Source organism: Poecilia formosa, unplaced genomic scaffold (genome assembly GCF_000485575.1).
Source record: "Poecilia formosa unplaced genomic scaffold, Poecilia_formosa-5.1.2 Scaffold11, whole genome shotgun sequence".
NCBI lineage: Eukaryota > Metazoa > Chordata > Actinopteri > Cyprinodontiformes > Poeciliidae > Poecilia > Poecilia formosa.
Window position 1 is genome coordinate 3597326 of NW_006799950.1, and position 19093 is coordinate 3616418.

Below are 19093 nucleotides of genomic sequence, written 5' to 3' on the forward strand. Positions count from 1 at the left end.
AAAAATTAGCTTCTCATTTCTAATGACTAATTTATGTACTATATTTCTGCAGATCATCACAGCAGACAGGCTTATTAAAACATAAAAAGCCCCATGAGCATCCTTCGGGAAACTGTTTTTATTCAGCTGTGGATTCATGCAATAAACATCTGCTTAATGAGCATTTCTCGCATTGCAAACGGTCACGAATCCTGTCTCGAAGCGAAACTAATTAACTTTAATAGCTGCACACAAAACGGAGACAGGTGTCTCAAGAGTAACTTAAACAATTTTTGATTCGCAAAAATTAGTGAGTATTATAATAATAACTATGGAGCAAAAATAGATCATTTGTATTTAGTATAATCTTCCACCTTCCCTGATCCTTTTGTATCAGCTTGTGCTCATTGTGCTTTTTTTACACATGTAATTATCTTTAAATAGATTATTTTTGTTTTATTTATTGTTTCAGTAACAGCGGTATCACTTGTTGCTCCTCTCTGTCTCTAGTCTCTCTTAAAGAGAGTTAATTTCAAACGGCCTAAAGAATAAGACAAACTTATTCTTTAAGAGTTTATTTTAGGAGAGATCAACCATCAACCATCTGATCCGCTCTTCTTGATTAAACAAGTGAACTCTCTGTGCTTGTTATGTGAATGCTGGTATTTGAACATACTCTTTGAGGAATAATTTTTATCTCGTTCTTTACTTGCTGTTCTTCAGAGTTTCCATGGAGATACGTGTTTTAGTTTTTTTTTTTTTTTTACCCACTTAATTTTAAAAGAGGGTGAATAGAAAACACAATGCACATCTTGTAAGCAAAACATAATCGCTTTCATCCATTTTAAGCTCCTGCTTCAGTGTATGGAGAAAAGAAATACCAGTAAAAACAACATCAACTATATATTGTTGCAAACTCTCAAATATATGGGGAACAGTGCAATAAGGATGTTTCTCAGTTCACTAAAATACGTGTTGTGCATCAATCAATCAATCAATCAATCAATCAATCAATCAATCAATTGTGCATAATAGTTAATACGCCACAGAATATAGATAACATGTTCAGGTATAAATTCAATCTCAAATTGACCAAGAAATGTGATCTCCTAGTGTAAAACCAGCCAACCAATTTTTTTTAATTTTTTTTTAAAATCCAGCCAATAATGTTTCCTTACAGAAACGGAACCTCGCTTGGAGTGGGACAGATTCATCATTGGAAGCACCTGCGCTTCACTGCAATGACATTGAAAAATCTCCTGCAGAACAAAACATCTCTATAAGACCTAACAGCAGGTCTAAAAAAAAAAAAAAAGCAAAAAGCCAACTTGTCGTCATTAACAGGATATTTCTGCACTCCAGATATTTTCCCGTCGCAGCAGGAAAGATTCAGGCATAATGAAGGACATTAACAATAAATCAGCTCTACTTTAACGCTCAGAATGTGATGACGGCATTACAAAGAATAAGCACAATATCTGGACCAAAGCTGCAAATTAATGTTATTATCTCCCCTCGGTGATTTTCTTCCTGTGACAGGTCAAGCTTTCATCTGGGAGAAGGGAGCCCATTAGGTATAATCATACAGCACACACAAAGCTGTTTCTGCGTCACGGGAAAGACTGAAACTGCACTTTTTGAATGAAAACTTTTAACACTTTTCAATAGTTGGATAGACAAATTCAAGTGCAGCTTTTCAGACTAAATCCAGTCAGTGATACAAGTTAGATGCCCCTTGCAGCATTTAAAAATCCTGCAGAGTTTAGTGTCTGTTTAACTGTGGAAAAGCAATTAAGGGCGGCATTCTTTTGCTCAAAGATAGAGGAAGGATTTTACTAAAAGTGAACACACAAGCGAATGCCATTCATCCATCCGTCGTCTAGACCAGCTTGTCCTGGCTGGGTCGCAGAGACCCTGGCGCCTGTCTCTAACGGACATCGGATAAAAGCCGTGGACAGATCACCAGTCCATCACAACATGCACACACACACACTCACCCATTCAGACCTATGTGTAATTTGGAACAACTTATTAATATAACTTTTTTGAATTGTGAGAGGTGAGAACCCACATATGTACCGGGAGAAGAGACAAACTCCACAAAAAAGACCCCGCAAAATCAAGTATTTGTTGTCTACTTTCTAGTGCAAATATCTTAGTACAATTAACTTTTCAGGGTAATATAGATGCTTGTTTTAAGTCAATAACTCCGTAATACTGATGGAAAAGTACTAGTGATAAATGAAATAATCTGCCCGTGGAACAAGACATTTTCCCTACAAGTTAAATGTTTTTTTTATTGTGTTTTTGCCATGCCACAACCTCATTGCTGTTCTAATCAGGAGTTTGAGTTCTCTTTGAACAGTGTGTGTGCCTGTGTGTGTGTTTGGAAATACAATGTTTTCTATAGTTCAACACAGAAATCTGTAGCGGAACTTGTTTGCAATAAATCACCTCAGCTGTTTATTTGCTTGGTGTAGACGAATCATTGCACTTTTTTAGAAAATGAGTGTAGCTTCATTTACGCATTTTTGCAGATTTTATGAATTTTCCAATGGCAATAAAAGCTGCTAACTAAACAGCCATCCGTCTTGGTTCACCTTTGGAACTGCTGAATACTGAACTGTATTAAATCTAAGCGCACATTCATATTCTTCTCTGCTATCCTTCACATTCAACAGAATAAAGCAGGCTCTCTTAAAATTGCTGCTGTTAATACAAAGTTTTCAAGCTGCTATTCAAATGATAAAATCAATTGCTAATTTTTTTTTTATTATTATTATTCAAATCTGTCTCTTTCAGATCTTTCTTTTACAGCCAAGTACTCTGCAGATTCAACAAAAGATCCTGCTCATCGACAGCTCTGGTAAACATGGAGCGCAAATTGAGCGGATAGAAAACTGAAAGCATTGTGCTCTAAATTGTTGCCCCCCTGTAGACAGAACATGTTAACAAGAAACATACAGTCTCATCCAAAAACATCAAAATTACATAAAAAAAACATACATTTAAGATAAAAAAAGATTTTAAAACTTTCCTTCCAACAAAATTTTATAAAACACTGATATCTGAAAAATATGTGTTTTTTATCTCTAAGGCTTTATCACCCTTAAAGACTGTCATGGCCTCCTCAAGGCAGCTGCTTAGGTTAAAAATAAGAAAAAAACATGCATAAAACTGTGTATGAATTTTAAGCATCTGCTAAGATACATGTGGTTAAGAAACTGAAGAGATATGCAACTGTAGACTCAGAGTGTGATCAAGCATTGGAAAGTACAGCCCTCAATATACTGCAAAATATTTCTACACATGTAAAAATATAACATTTTAAGACATGAGGGGGAAAACATCTGTTTGCCCATAAACTTATGAACATTTTTATGTTTAAAAATCGACCAAACAAGAGCTGTAGTTCCTTGTTAAGGTGCTTATTAGCAGGGAAATTGTCCAGACTTCATCAACCAGAACCTTTAATGTATTTCCTTAGGATTTGATGTGATAGACCAACACAAAGTATCACATAATTGTGAAACAAACAATCACCATGGTGAAGCATGATGGTGGAAGCATCATGCTGTGGGGATGCTTTTTTTTCCCAGAAGGGGCAGTTAAACTAATCAGAGGTTGTGGGATGACGGATGGAGATGAATGTGGGGCAACAATGTGAAGTAAAAGTGTTGGTCTGTCACATAACACACCAGAGAAATACATAAAAATGTGTAAAATGTCGAGGCGTACGCCACCTTCCCACTCCAATGATCTGAAAAAGGCAAAGCTGGCCGCACTAACCAGCTCTTAGGACGATCCACAGACGATTCTACCCAGATGTGACCATAATGCAGAACGTTTCGCTGCTCAAGGCCTTCTTCCCTTTGAGCTTTAAACATATAGCCAGTTAACATTATGGTAGCGTAGCGCTTCCACGTGTTCCTCGTTCTTTCATTTTGTCATATCTCCCTCCCGTCGTCCTCCGCGTGGGCCCCCCGACCTTCGGCCCCTCTTCTCCGGGCTCCGGGCGAGTCAGCGCCCTCGGCTCTGGCGTCCCGGCCTCCTTCCTCCCTGTCCCCTGCTACCATCTCCTCCACAACGCGCTCATCCTCCTCCGTCCGCTCTTCCTCGTCTTCGTCGTCATCCTCCTCGCTTCCCTCTGAATCTGACTCATCAGAGTTGTCCTCTTCCAGGTAGCGGTAGCCTTTCACCTGAGGGTAAAAACAGACGCTTTTATTTTTACTCTCCACTTGGATGTCTTTACAACCCTGCCGTGATTTTAAGACCTCAGTCACTCCTGCACAAGCAGATGAACAAGTTTTCATGTCTGCATTAGGAGGCATCAGGAGCATGAAACAAACAGAAAGGATGAGACTTTTCCAGTCTGAATGCACCGTCTCATGAATGATTTAAAATCACCACCAAGCTTCTCACAACAGTTTGCTGGAGTTCTGGTCCTTTGTTCACATACATCTTTTCAACCCTGTCCTCAAATTTTGAGTTCATGAGTTCGGTACTTTGTGATGACGACTCCAAAAATATTGACCCTGTTATCTTTAAGCACATTCGTAACCGATGTGGCTCCACGTTTAGTCTATTTGAAAGACACAACTGAACCCACGCTCCATCTTCATGGCAGATGTCTCTACATTTGTCTCTGCGGTTTTGTGAAGTGCACCAGTCCCTCCTGCAACAAAGCAGCCCCACGATACGATGCCAACACCTCTGTACTTATTTTAAATAAGACATTTGTTTCAACAGAAATCACACTTCATGTTCTGTTCTCAGTTTGTGTTTCACACAGGAAGATCATGAGAGGTACACAGCCTCTTACTTCATTTTCCTGTGTTAAAAAGTATTAACTTCTGTTTAACACCCCGAGGCAAACATGAGGAAACTGAAAACAAGCATTAGTCTCAAGGACTAACTAATCTGGATTATCACTACTGCAGATAAGATTTCAACTGCTTACGTTTACGTTATAAAATCTGTGCTTTCCCTTTAAGTAGCTGGACATGCGCAGAGAGATGGGTCACCTTGTGTCTTGGCCGAGGGATGCGAGGCATTCTGGGCTTCACTTTCTGTGCCACGCGGCGCTCCATCACCCAATAACAGCAGCACGCCAGTAACAACGTAGCCAGCAGGATGGACAGTTTAGCCTGAGAGGCAAAAGGATTAATAAAATGACAAATATTAGCATATAAAATTACATCCAGGAAAACACTACTAGCTAAAACGTACCCTCATGGGCATCTGGGACCAGAGGTAGACAACAAAGATGGCGATGGCCTGCCACCAGTGGTAGATGGTGTAGACGAAATCCAGGCGCTCTTTTTCCTCAGCGTACAGAAGGCCGACAACAGCTGGGGCACACAGAGACGATCATACGAGAAAAACCATTTTAAGAGCAACACAAGAATTCAAAATCCTTTTTAAAAAGAATCTAAGATAGGATCAATTAAAAATGTTAAGAGTGTATTAGTGTTTCTTAATGTTAGCCTGTTCAATATTCCTATTATCATTAAAAACACGAAACCAAACGATCTACAGTGAAAAGAGTGGCTGTGCTGTGACTAGGGCCGCAACTAACAGTTATTTTATTTGATTGATCTATCAATTATTATTATGATTAATGGATTAATTGGATAAAAAAAAACAAGAACGTTCTGCAGATTTTTAATTTAACCATTTAACCCTTTTTTTACACAGTATTAGAAATACATACAAATATGCAAATACAAATAAATTAATTTTTTCAATAAGAAAATAAATGTAGGGTGAAGCTAAAAATACACAGAAAGATAGACAGAAATAATTTCAGTAGTCGATTAATCGTTTAAGCCCTAGTTATGATGTTGGCTGGATGATCACAGATACTCACTGCTGACCCCTGTCTTGTTCAGGGCGCTGCCGAGTCCCCACAGCACCATGATCACCAGCAGGGGACCCAGATACTCCGGTGAGTTTGGCTTAACAGTCATAGCGAGGAGAACCACCAGCAGGACTCCATGCACCGCAGCGCCCCCCATCAGACACACCCATCGTGGGAGGCGCAGGAGGCTGAGAGAGAGGAGGGAGAACACGGAGCAGGAGAGGCCGTAGACCAGGATGAGGAGCCAGAGGGTTTTTATGCCCAGAATGCAGACGCCATAGGACTGTTGGGGCGGGGGTTGGGGGGGAAGATAATTATACAATTTATTACGATCAAACCTGGATGTAACCGGCAGGTCACTGTAGAAAATCAGCGCATTCACTTCAGTACCAGTGAGAATCCGCTGATGATAAACAGCATTTCCAGGCCGCTGTAGATGAAGAAGGGGCAGAGCAGCCGCAGGCGGTAATCCCGCAGGTGCTTGAAGGGCAGCTGGAAGATGTTCCCCCAGCCGATGCTCCGGAGGTCGATCTCCTCCGTCGGTCGGTAGGCGGGGCCACACAGCAGCAGGAACTGTGGGAAGAAAACACACTGATTATAGGTCATGCTGAGTAAAGATAACGCTGAGTAACGTAAATATTCTCTGCATCACGAGGAGTTTGGACTGTTTGGGAAACCAGTCATGACAGCTACGGCCACTAAAGTTGTTGAAGTTAGTGGTTGCAACATGACAAAATGTGATAAAGTTCTCCAGGAATAAATACTTAAGGCTCTATTTCTATTTTGCAGTGAATAATTTACGTTTTTCCGATTATGTCTTATTATTCCTCTTCGGTGAGAAAGCTTGAGGTCAAATGTTTGACGCCAGAACAAGAAGTAACCACACACAAGACCAGCAGCTTTCAAATGACCTGTTATTGAAAACAGTGGGTAAAACAGGAAGCGGTGCTGCTGCTGCACACAATGAATAATAACCATGCTGTCTAATGGGATCTCGACAAGAACTGAATGTAGGAACTGTATTTGACTTTTGCCGCTTATAAGATGCAGATTCAAGAAGCATGCAAGGAGTGGAGAGTAAAAAAACTAAAACAACTTATTAAATAGCTACGATCGTTCTTCAAATAATGACTCTTAGTACGACTATCAAAGAGATTTTTGTAGTTGAAAAGAACCACAGCAAAAAGATCATATTATTGATCTAAACTCTAAAGAATAATGTAAAATTGTCCCCTGGCGCATCTCTTACAATAATCATGGCGAGGAAGGCGAAACCCATCAGGATGCTCTCCACCTCGATGAGCAGCATGGAGCGGGGCAGGTTTCTCAGAACGGTGCTGTTGAAGCCCGGGATGATGCCTTTGATTGCAGCACCTGAACGTCGGATAAAAAGGCAGGTTTGATCTGCAGAAAACAGCTGCAAATATGAAGATTTACACCAAAGGCGTTTGGAAAATTCTGCTTTCAGTTTCTCAGAGATATAAATAAAGTTAGTTTCAGTGTGTGTGACAAAAAAAAAGGGAAACTATCAGAGGTGGTGGTTTTTCAAAGAGAGTTCATGTTTAAGGCTTTGTATGTTATAAAGTTGCATGAACTGGAGGAAAAGTCTGCACTTCCACTTTAAGAAAATAAATCAAACCGACTGTAGATGAGTCCCTGAACCCCAAGGCAATACAAACCAGTGAAGGCTTTATAGATTGAATTAAAAACAGTTTAAAGAGAAACTCTGTGCAAGAACAACTGTAGGAAGAGTTGATGTGGGTTTACAGAAGATGAACTTCCTGAGAGGAGCAGACCCATCTTAGAAACCAGTGTGGCTGCAAATAGCAGCAGGGTTTTCAGTTCCTCATGAAGAGGTTCGCTTTTTTCTGAAGGACTAAAATGTCCATTTAGCCAGGTTAATTTTCTCATCAGTGAATCGTTTCTGTGTTGCTTTGGCCTCAAGTTTAGGACACTTATCTTGCTGAAAGACCACATAACATCATTGTTTTAGTTTTTTCACAGAATCCACCAAATTTCTACATAAGGACTTTTAGTATTTCAAACTATTCATGTTGTCATTCACTGTAACAGCATTTGAAACAAAAAAAAAAAACAGACCCACAGCATCACAGATTCTTCACCGTACTCAGCAGTAGAGTCCATTCTTTGGCATGTTTGTTACACAAAAGTTCAATCTAACAGGATTACATGACTAAAAAGGACAGCAGTGCACAGCAGAAAATATTTATATTTGTAGCAAAAGCTACCAACTGCAGTATTTTTGGCACATCGCACTTCGATGTATGAAATAAACACTTTAAAGTTTAAACTCTGACCCCTACGCAACGCCCATGCACTGACAGCAACTTGACAAAATGTTGCCTGCTACTTACTTAACACGTCAGTCTTTAGAAGCTAAATTAATCTTAGTGCCATTTTCTTTCCTGTTTTTTTTTTTGTTCTAATTGTAAATATGTGCAACTTTGAAGAAGTAGGTGAATACATGCAGCTATTTTCTAATTTATGAACCTCAACACTTGACACGTTATTTTGTCTTTCCCCTTTCTGAGTATCACCCAAGACAAAAGTGGACCACTAGGTTACATGATACCTACAGACCAAGTGAGCAGAATAAAGTCTGTTTTTTATCATTTTCAGGGTGAGATGAGAATATGATTTTTTTTTTATACATCTAAACTAAGAAGTGCTAATAAGTAATAAATAAATGATGTAGCGTGTTTAACACTAAACAAGAAGAAATAAATGTTGCAACTTAATAAAGAGCCTTAATCTATTTTTTCTGTCCATGTGTTACACTTTTTGGCTGGAGTTTTGTTTTTCCTCTCTGCTAAAACATAATCAAATGCAAATAAGTTGATGAGACATAACTATTCTCAGACTGAAATATTATTTTCAGAGTTTCTTCAGTGAAGTGCTTTCCTCATCTGTCCCCATTCAAAACGGGATGCGTTTACCACATGTTTTCACGTTGCAGAGAACGTGGCTGTTTTCATGCAGGTATTCGTGGAGGACGAGACGCATGGGGAACTCGGCGAAGACGAAGCTCAGCTGACATGGAAGAAAATACAACAAAGACTTTTACGTTGATTTTCTCTTCGTGTGCAGTGTCGGTTTTACACAATATGACGCGCGGGTGGAAAACGGTTGGAGAGCAGGGGCAAAGGTACAGACTCACATTGAAGATGACAAAGAAAATGGACTGGAAGGTGATGATGTAGCTGTAGCACGCCCCCTTTGGAAGCTTCCTCTGCTCCTGAACGTGCTCCTCCTTGTAGTTGGCGTATTCATAGTACTGCTGCGCCATCCTGCAGGAGGGGAGGGGAGTGTGTGTGGCAGAATGAGCTTTACGACAAAAAAACAACTCACATTTATTTAAACCCAAACAAATAGATAAATTATGCCTTTTCTGGGGACAATTTTATAGAGAAAACAACGCTACTGGTCTAAGATAGTCTCCAATGTCAGCTCCTAGTTGGGCTTATGATCGCATCACAAATAGTAAAACAATATAAGTTAAAATGCAAACACAAAAGACAACACAGACTCCACAATTTAAAACCACAAACACATCATCAAATTGATTAAAAAATGGAGGCAGTCGGCTGTAACGGCATAACTTGTCAGTCCTTACACACTACTTCACTTTTAAACTCAAATGATGCTAAGCTGTGTTCATTTTTAGATCTGCAGTGAAGCAGCTCCTCATACTGACGCCTTGCACAGAAAAGGACCTTTCTTCCAGATTTCTTACAGAAAGGGCCACACACCTCCTACCGGATGCTCCATGGGTTACTGAACCGGTAGCTCTAAGAGGAACCAAAACATCACGAGGAGCCGGACCACTGAAGATTTTCAAAACCAGTTTGGGATTTTACAGGGTGAGTTCAACATTGTCGTGTAGGCTTTCTGTCCATGATTTTTTTCACCCCTTTATATACAACATCATCATGCTCAGCAGCTTGATTTTTGTAGGTCCTGCCACTGACAAAGGTCTCAAGTTAAAGTAAAAGTATGTCTCTTTGCTGACAACTATGCTGTATTTTGTAGAATACACAAAATAGTGAATCATGGTTGCTATCTGACCAGGTGACTATGGAGGCAGGAGGTCTGATGATGTGATTTTTGTTTGTTTGTTTGTTTGTTTGTATGTAATTCATTTGCTTCCCTAGTTTCTCTAGTAGGTGCTATTTTATGGATACTCATATCTCAAATTAACTGAAAATAACCAAAACACCTTAGCACAGACACGGTGCTCATATTCAACCTGAAGCAAAAGGGATCAGTAAAAACATGTCTTCTTTAGCGCTTTGCGCCTCACCTTGTTATGTAACTTCCCAAAGAAGCCCAAAAAGGCACAATGGCCACACCAATGGCTACAGCTGAAGGGACTAATGTGTAGTACCGCTCCCAGTAGTTGGTTGAGACAAATAGTGCATAGATTCCTGAGGCCAGAAACATCATCCACTTAATGCCAAGAAACCTGAGAAAGAGATAAAATGTGGGGAAAAAAAGAACCATTAGATAAAGATAAAGGGATTCATGTTTACTTTATGTCTGTGTGACTCTACCTGATGAGTACGGGGGTGTAAAGGAGGCCGATAATCGGGGTCACGTTGATGCCCATCAGCATCTTCCGGTCGATGTCCTCAAGACCGAGGTTGCTGTATTTTACCTCACGGTAGGTCATGTCATAATGAAGAGTCAGCTGCATCTGTAAAAGGCCTAGAGAAAACAAACGCAGGATGATATAAACACATCTTAATCTGTGCTATTTTATCTCTTTTCTCTGTCGAGGTTCCAGCACATCTTTCCAAAATTCCAAACGCCTCCAGACTCAAATTTCCAGAAGTTTCAGTCCCTTGGATGGATGGATGAATGGATGATTAGACGCTCACCCATATAAACACTGTACACAATCATGGCTCCAAAGCTGCTGGCAGCAACATTCTTGATGACTCCCAGCCGCTTTCTTCTGTAGTACTTCCTTTCTTCCTCCTCCTCATTGTACTGTGCCTGTGGGCCCAGAAACTCCTCCATCTGAGCAGAAAAAGGAAGCTACGTCAGCAGCTGTTTACGTCAAGAAATCAGCATCTTTTACTGATCCTAATCAGAGCTCACCTCTCCCTCTTGCCCCACATCCAGCAGTTCGCTCGCGCCACCATTGGGAGGCGCTACAACCTGATTGCTATCCTCAATGAGCTGTTCTCCCACAGTTGCCTCCATCTGGTGACCAAAAGAGGGCAGTGCACAAGATTAAAAAAAACTTTACTTCTTAAACTGATTGAAATTGTATTTAACGATTTGTTGAAATAGCAATAAATACTTTTTTTTAAATAATTTGAGGCACATTTATGCATTATGTAGTCTGCTAGGAATCAAACCCTTCTTGCTGCAAGGCAACAGCAGAAGGGTTGCTGTTGCCACTGTGCAGCCTCATTCTGTACCCCACCACACCAATATTTTGTTAATAATTAATTAACAAAATAATCTGCTATTAAAAATAACAGTCCTATTACTACACAAGTTATCAATATAACTAATAATACCTGGAGATTAGATTACTTCTAAAGTTGAAATTAAGAACAACAAATGGATGGAAACAAAAAAAATTGCCTAATAAACACACAATATCAAAGATTATTGACACGTTTTAAAAAGTAAACAGCAAAAACAATTATTATTTGAAAGCAACAGCCTTTTTGACAATGTACCTTTCAGTTATTACGATCATCCTTCATCCTGTCAGATGTTTCAATTTTATTATTATGGAGGGGTTTTTTTTTCTTATTTGTCCTTATATTTGTGTTTTGTTTGAATGTTATTTGCATGTGGATTATTTTTTTTCTTTTTTCAACTTATTTTAGCCGACTATTTTCCAAACATAACCTCTTTCCTGAAGTATATTAATAGCAATGGGAATTTCTCCTTTCTTTGAATTAATTTTTTTTAATAAGTAAGGAAAAAACTTTGTGGTTTCAGGTTTCTAAATGCAATCTGAGGGGATTTTTTTTCTGCTAATCTATTTGCTTTTCATGCAAATGACCAATCAAAACAAAGTTATTTATTAACTGACACAGAATCAACACAGTGAAACACAGTGGTGGCAGTATCATGCTATGGTAAGAGTTTTTTTTCTCTTTCTCTTTTGTAGTACAACTAAATAAAAACACAGCCGTAATGATCTTCCTTTGTGCTGGTTTATTAGATAAATTTCAATAAAATACATGCAAATGTATGAAATGTAAAGACGTTCAAGGAGTGTGAATATTTTTGGCAGGCACTTTACAATTTTAGCACATATTCAGGAGAAAACTTGAAATCAGAAATCAACGCCATCACGTGTCAATGATCTATGATGAAATTAATATTTACCAAATTAACAATAAGCAAAAAACGTGACCTTTTTATAAAAATCAGATATATATCCATCGGTTGGATCATCAAAATTCCATGTGTTTATTACATGCATACGGAAATTTAAAGTAAAATAAGCCATCAAATTCTTAAAAACTGGGCCAGGGCACAAGCTATCATCAGCTTTGCGCTTTAGGAACTGACTTTAAAGTTTATGAGGAAGTGATGACCAAATGTTTTCACAGGTCACGGAGGCCTTAAGTCTTTAAAACCATTTAAAACTATATAACAAGAGCTCTCCCGTCCTAAATAAATGTGTATAGTTTCAAATAATTGTCAAAAAAAAAATGTTCTTTTTTTATTTCTTCAGCTGTACAAGCGTTTTCTCTTGTGCTAGAACAATTTCTCTTGGAAACAAAGTTAAGTTTTAAAATATTTTACAAACTGTGCACACGTTTGTTGGCCCTTAATAATGCAGTCATTAGGCGTGGGTGGGCTAGTACCATGGCAGCTGGTTTCGTGGCGCACAAACGTCCCATTCCAAACCTGAAACCTGCTCCACCCCACAGTCTGAGGCGTGTTTCCAGCTATCCTTCATATTACAGCCTCCTTGTTTTATTATCTAAGAAAACAGTGAAAATTCACTCACCACGTCGGTCTCAGGATTCTCTTGCAGAATGAACAAAGTGTCCACCTGCCAGGCAGAGACATGCGGACGCCTCCCCCCTCTCTGCTACTTCTAGTCTCAGTTGTTTGTTGGTTCCCGTTTCTGAAGCAGAGCCTCGCAGGTATAAATAAAAAGTTTCACGGGGGAAACGAAAGTTTGCTCTCTCACTTCCTCACCGCTGCTGCGTCGCAGTTTGTCTTAAAGGTACAGACACACTCATGCTGAGGAAGCCCTGCCTATACTCTCACGGCAACACACCGATGAACTTTTGTTTACCTCCCAGCAGCTGAATCCTTCCCATTTAAAGAGAGACGCATGTTGGGGCAGACTGCTGGTACGTGTCAAGAAATTAGAAGATGATCAACAAATTCATTTCCAATCTGAAAATGAGTAAAATCAGAGTAAAATCTGATTATGTTTGTTAGTGTCGCAATGCCTTAGAGGTAATTTACAAATACAAATCTACATAAAATGCTTTTTAATATTTGGTTGAGGCTCTTTTGGCATCAGTGCAGGGCTGGAGATGCCTCGCCTGTAGTGCTGATCAGGTGTTAAGAAGTCCAGTTTGCTTTATTTGACTTTCAGCTCATTTTCTCTGAGGCTAAGGTCATGAATCTGTTTGTACTTATCGCAGCCAGGTGGCAAGTCCTGATGGAAAATGAAATCAGCATCTCCACAAAGCTTGTCAAAGTCCCTTCGCTGAAAAAATGCTGTCTCTGGTCTTGATAAAAAAAAAAAAATAAATAATCTGGACCAGCAGGTGACACAAGTTATCACAGACAGGCTAGAAAAAACTTCACTGGACCTCAAGCAGCTTGGATCCTGTTCCTCTCTGCTCTTCTACCAGACTCTGGGTCCTTGGTTTTAAAATGAAATGCAAAAATGGCTTTCCTCTGACTGAATCCAGCTGCTGCCCACACCTCGTCAATCTCAATCCTTGAACGGGCTTTGAGTCACAATCCATTCAATGTTGTTTCTTATGCACCTTTTTATGCCTTTTCTATGTTTTTCTTCCACTAGCTTTTTAAAATAATACCGCCCTGTGTGAACTGTCTGCTTCCTGAGCAGGGACCTTTGCAGCTGAGCTTACCCTCATTGGGGAGGACGTCAATGACTGTCCACTGGACAGCTGTGAATAAACAAATTGGAACTGATGGGTCAGGAATGCGGGTCAAAACTGAAAGATCGAGTGCGCTGTAAGAGAACGCAATTTTTAAACAATTTTTTAAAATTTGACCTTCACAAACCGAAAAACTTATTTTAATAATATGAAAAAACAGTCTGACATATACAGAGAGAGAGAGAGAGAGAGAGATAATCTATAAATCCCTGTAGATAAAAAATGTTCAACATTTTTGGAATCAGTAGTTTTGTTTTTTTTATGTAGAAAATTTGCTTAATTTATAGTCAGGAAGAAGTGGATACAGTCCCTCGTTCATTTGCATTTATGTATTTAACCCACGTTAATGAATGAGTGTACACAAGACAAAAAGTTGTGGTGTTTGTGTTTACTATGAAAATAAAATGAAAAAACGTGACTGACCAATAATTTGCAATGAGCCAGTTTTTCATTCTTGTACCATTCTTGTATTGTGATGCCAAAACATAATGTTCCACAATTAAAATTTCATTTCCGTTGCTCCTATGTGACATCCTAACTATGAGGGGAAAATGAATTAAGTTTTTATTCGCTATAAGCCATAATAATCAAACACAAATAAAAACTTGGAACACAGCCCTTTCAACCACTTTTCTTATTGAAATACTGACAAATGTTTTTAATTTTGGCTAATTGAGATGCATCAAGCATGGGACAGATTCAGTTTCTCAGAAGATAAACACAGTTCACTGTTTTTATTGAGTGTGGTTAACAACAGACTGCAGTTTGCACATGAACAAATTTTAATCAACGAAACACTGTGGTCCGCTAAGAGCCAAACCAAGTCAACACAAGCACAACAAAGAGCAGAGTCCATTTTATCTGGATGAACCAAACAGCAACAGCTGGACATGAAAAAAAAAGAGTAAATGTTGGGTAACACTTTATTTGAAGGGGTGTGCATAAGACTGACATGACACTGTCATAAATGTGACATAACACCTGTCATGAACATGAAGGCGTCTTTATGAATGTTTATGACAGTTGTCATGAAGTGTCATTCAGTAAATGACACTTTTAATGAAAAGTTGCTCTAAAAGTTACATTGAAAGTCCATTAAAAGTGCCATGATTTTTGTAAATTATGGCACAAATAATTTACAAAAATCATTATGGCACAAATAATTTACAAAAATCATTATGGCAATTTTAATGGACTTTCAATGCAACTTTTAGAGCAACTTTGCATTAAAAGTGTCATTTACTGAATGACACTTCACGACAACTGTCATAAACATTCATAAAGACGCCTTCATGTTTATGACAGGTGTTATGTCACGTTTATGACAGTGTCATGTCAGTCTTATGCACACCCCTTCAAATAAAGTGTTACCAAATGTTGCATAGTGTCTTGGTTAAAAACACTTCATCTCAATCAACACAGCCACTGTTTTCCAAATTAGTTGTAGACTCAGTAGAGCTTTAACTATGCAGGCAGAGCAGACCCTAGAGTATTTGGGGCCCTGGGCAGATCACGCCCACCAACCCAAACCCTTATATCTCTTTTAGTCTCAGTTTGACAGTGTGATGATTTCCTGCTAAGATAAATTGACGCCATCACAGAATGAGTTCCTTGAGCCTGGAATTAATAGTTTTCCATTAATTACTAAAGAAATAGCAGCAAATACATTTTGTAGGCAGATTTAGTTCGCAGACTTATTTATTCTGTCGACAGTCATATCTGGTGTGTGGTTGTTAATACCGTCTAAAGTCAGGACATATGGGCCTGAGAGCTTATAAGAAAGTTAAAAAAATTAAAAATTATTTGTAGTCAAGTGTAAATAAAAAAACACACATCCAGTTCAAATGTAAGCAAAACAAATAATTAAGTTAGGTCCATTAAATCATGACTGTTAACCATCTTTCTCTACCACATTTGTTAGTTCTTTAAATCACATCTTACCTTACATTTAAATTTTTTTTTCAATTTAATATTCAAAAATTTGGGAACCAAATACAAAAGTAAGCTTATTCTTAATAAATATGTTTCCAAATCTGAAATTTTGAGACTTGTATACACAAGGGGCCCCCTGCTGGTATGGAGGCTCTAGGCACCAGCTAAAGTTACTTATATCTTGGACCGGCTATGTCTGCGACCTTATGCAATATTAGGAGTTTACTTTTTTTTTTGAAACACAGAAAAAAAAAATGTGAAAGGCTGACTGAGATCATTTCATAATCAGTAACAGCTCAGTAGCTTGAATGGTTCCAGACCGGAGACAGCTGCAAATTAGCCGTAAAACTGAACGTAAAATGTCCTTCTTCCCAGGCGGTTCTCTGCAGGTGAGGTCTTCAGGCAAATCTGAAGAAGAAACCAAATCCAGAGAGGCTTGTGGAGAACCACTTTCCTCCATTACTTCTTCAGTGCTGCCTTTTGCGTCATCCTCTGATGCAAAAGAGGAGGAATCTCATCTTAATGGACCCTCAAAACCTTTAACTTAACTTTTTTTTTTATTTACCCACCCTCTTGTTAAGACATGAGTCTGTTAGATCCCACACATCCCAGCCCAAACTCTTGCATTTCTCTACACAGACGTCGTTTTCTTCAAAGTCTCTATCCGCTCCCCACCGCCGCTTTCCTCATCATCTCCTCATCCTGCACAGAGAGCTCTGTGAGTTTACGTCCCAGTCTCTCGTGAAGGTCCAGGTACTTGGCCACGCAGCGGTCCAGGCACACCGACTCGCCCTTCGTCAGCTCCGCTTCCTTGTAGTGTGGCGGGACGCACTTCCTGTGGCAGGCATTTGTCATCCTGAGAACAGAAAAAGTCCACACTGTTGATTTAATACAGACAAAAAGTCGAAAAAAAAGAAAAAGAGAAGTTACTTAATTTATTCTCAAAATCTGCTGTCTGGTAACCCTCAACACCACCACCTGCTGGATTTTAATTTTAATTCATTAAATGAATTCATTTGTTCAAACAGGAGGATAATGAATTTCAATGAAATTTCGCAAAACGTTATGGCCGACAAGAATGATTGCTGGGCTCAAAAAGTGCAACTTCAAATTATAAACATAACATTTCACAAAACAACTTTTCCAGATACCTTGATTTAAACATTCACTAATAAATCAAAACCTTTGTAAGAAGTGCTGCACGTGGTAGAAACAGGACGATGCACCGAGAAACCCAAAACGGATCGTAAAACAAAGACAGAAAGAAAAACTATCAGCAATGTGAGAAATATTACTTCAAAGAACCCAACAACTGAAAAGAAGCAGCATGAGTCAACCAGAGATGACAGGAATGAATCCACGCACCCCTGTTGTGAATCAATTTAAAACAAACTCAGACAACTTCCGGAAACATTTCCTGTCTTTTATTCATGCTGGCCTGATTTTCACACACTCATCCAATTTGAGGAGTTTCTGTTTCTCATTACACACCTGCTGCACACCTGACGTCAGCAGGATGATTTCAGACTGAGCACATTTCAGGAGATCTGGAGTGAGTGGGTCCAGATAAAATGGAAAAATGTTGTAGATCAGGGAACAAGTTTGGTACATGTTTTGAAAAAAATGTTTTTTCCCCACTCTACAACCTTGCACCATATTGGGAACATGACATCAATCAACACAGAAAGTCACTTGATGTTTACTGAGCTGCACTTCCACTGTGTTGTGATCAACAGGACGAGGGAAGCTGATGAAACTCTTTCTTCATTCACATGTTGCATTAATTACAAACGGTGTGCATTATTGTGCTGTTGGATCCTACAGTCTTAGCTGGAACACTCCCCGTCTCATCACACCAGTGCTACCAGGAGGGCTTGAATTGTTTTTAGCAAACATCACATTCTCACAGTGCCATCTTCTGAAATTAGATAATTAAAATAAATCTTACTCTCAACACAAAGTAGCAGAAATGTGTAAAAGTGTAATAAAATGACATGATTTCCATTTTGTCTGCACCTGTGTTTCTTACCTGACACACTCTGACACACTGAAGAAAAATATTCACACAGCATGATACTACCACCACCATGTAAATGGTGTATTCACGTTTCCTTCTCTGTTGCCAAAACATTTTTTTTTTTTTTACTTTTAAAAATGTCTTTTACACCGCATAACAACTTGACTCTCAATAAATTACCCTTTGAGCTGGCTTGGCTTTATACAAGAGTAGACACTCATAAAATAATTTGTTTTCTGTTATTAATTTTTATTTTATTGAAATACTGTAATTTAAGTTCAACACATTATTGATTGTATATTTTATTATCTTATAGAAAACTCACCTTAAGACCGGAGCAGGATTTCAAAAAGAATGCAACACTTATCATTTATGCTCAGCCTATAAATCGTGACCTTATGACTGAGTTACTGCTGACGTTCATTGCAAGCCATGTGGTTGTCCTTCTGGAAGAAGCGCTTAGGTACGACGAACCAAAACTTAACTTTTGAATCCTACATGCAAAAAATATATCAAAATGCACATCACCCTGAACAAACCGTTCTCATGCTGAAACATGGTTGTGACAGCATCATGCTATGGGATTCATTATAGTCGAGACTGAGAAATTGTACATAATTAATAGGATGATGATGATGAATGGACCCTTAACATACAGGCGGAGCTACAGTGGATTGGTTTGGATCAAAGGATCTGCTTACATTAAGTGTAACGTGACAAATGTCGAGGGGTGAACATACATTAGTTATGGATTGCGCAATTTAAGATACAAAATGTACGACTTTATAAGTTGTAGGTGTAAAACAGTCCTTCTGATCAGAATATATTCTAGATCAACCTAAAACACTTGAATGATCGACATTCACCTTATTTATTTTGTGTGTGCGTGCAAAACTCAGCAACGGTTTTGGTTTGCTAGCAGAGCATTTACCGGTTGTACATGTCAGCCATCATCTCCACCTCCAGCTCCGCCGCCAGCTGCTGCGCCTTCATGGGGTCCATGTCGCCGTCTCCGTGCTGCTCAGCCCCGGCCTCTAACCGCAACCCTCGCCGCTCCTCTGACCCTCTGCTGCGGACAGAAATCCCAGCCGCTGCCTCTCCTGTAACCTTCAAAATCAGCAGCTAAAAACACGTGTGGCGCGTTTCCTCTGTGACTTCCGC

The 19093-nt window shown here is 39.1% G+C and overlaps 2 protein-coding genes across 2 annotated transcripts; both read right to left on the minus strand.

Annotated features, from left to right (window-relative positions):
• Positions 1-1132: 1132 nt before the first annotated feature.
• On the minus strand, positions 1133-14055 carry unc93b1 (unc-93 homolog B1, TLR signaling regulator). The gene is made up of 13 exons (XM_007544430.2): positions 12846-14055; positions 10961-11065; positions 10738-10879; positions 10411-10564; positions 10161-10322; positions 9018-9147; positions 8797-8890; positions 7089-7213; positions 6230-6412; positions 5849-6122; positions 5209-5330; positions 5004-5126; positions 1133-4178 (listed from the first exon to the last, which is right to left on the minus strand). Exons 2-13 carry the CDS (start codon positions 11063-11065, stop codon positions 3927-3929), a joined length of 1866 nt encoding a protein of 621 aa, XP_007544492.1. The 5' UTR covers positions 12846-14055; the 3' UTR covers positions 1133-3926.
• A 1611-nt stretch (positions 14056-15666) lies between these two features.
• Positions 15667-19090, minus strand: timm10 (translocase of inner mitochondrial membrane 10 homolog (yeast)). Its single transcript, XM_007544438.2, has 2 exons — positions 18864-19090; positions 15667-16771 (listed from the first exon to the last, which is right to left on the minus strand). Exons 1-2 carry the CDS (start codon positions 18932-18934, stop codon positions 16576-16578), a joined length of 267 nt encoding a protein of 88 aa, XP_007544500.1. The 5' UTR covers positions 18935-19090; the 3' UTR covers positions 15667-16575.
• Between the last annotated feature and the right edge of the window lie 3 nt (positions 19091-19093).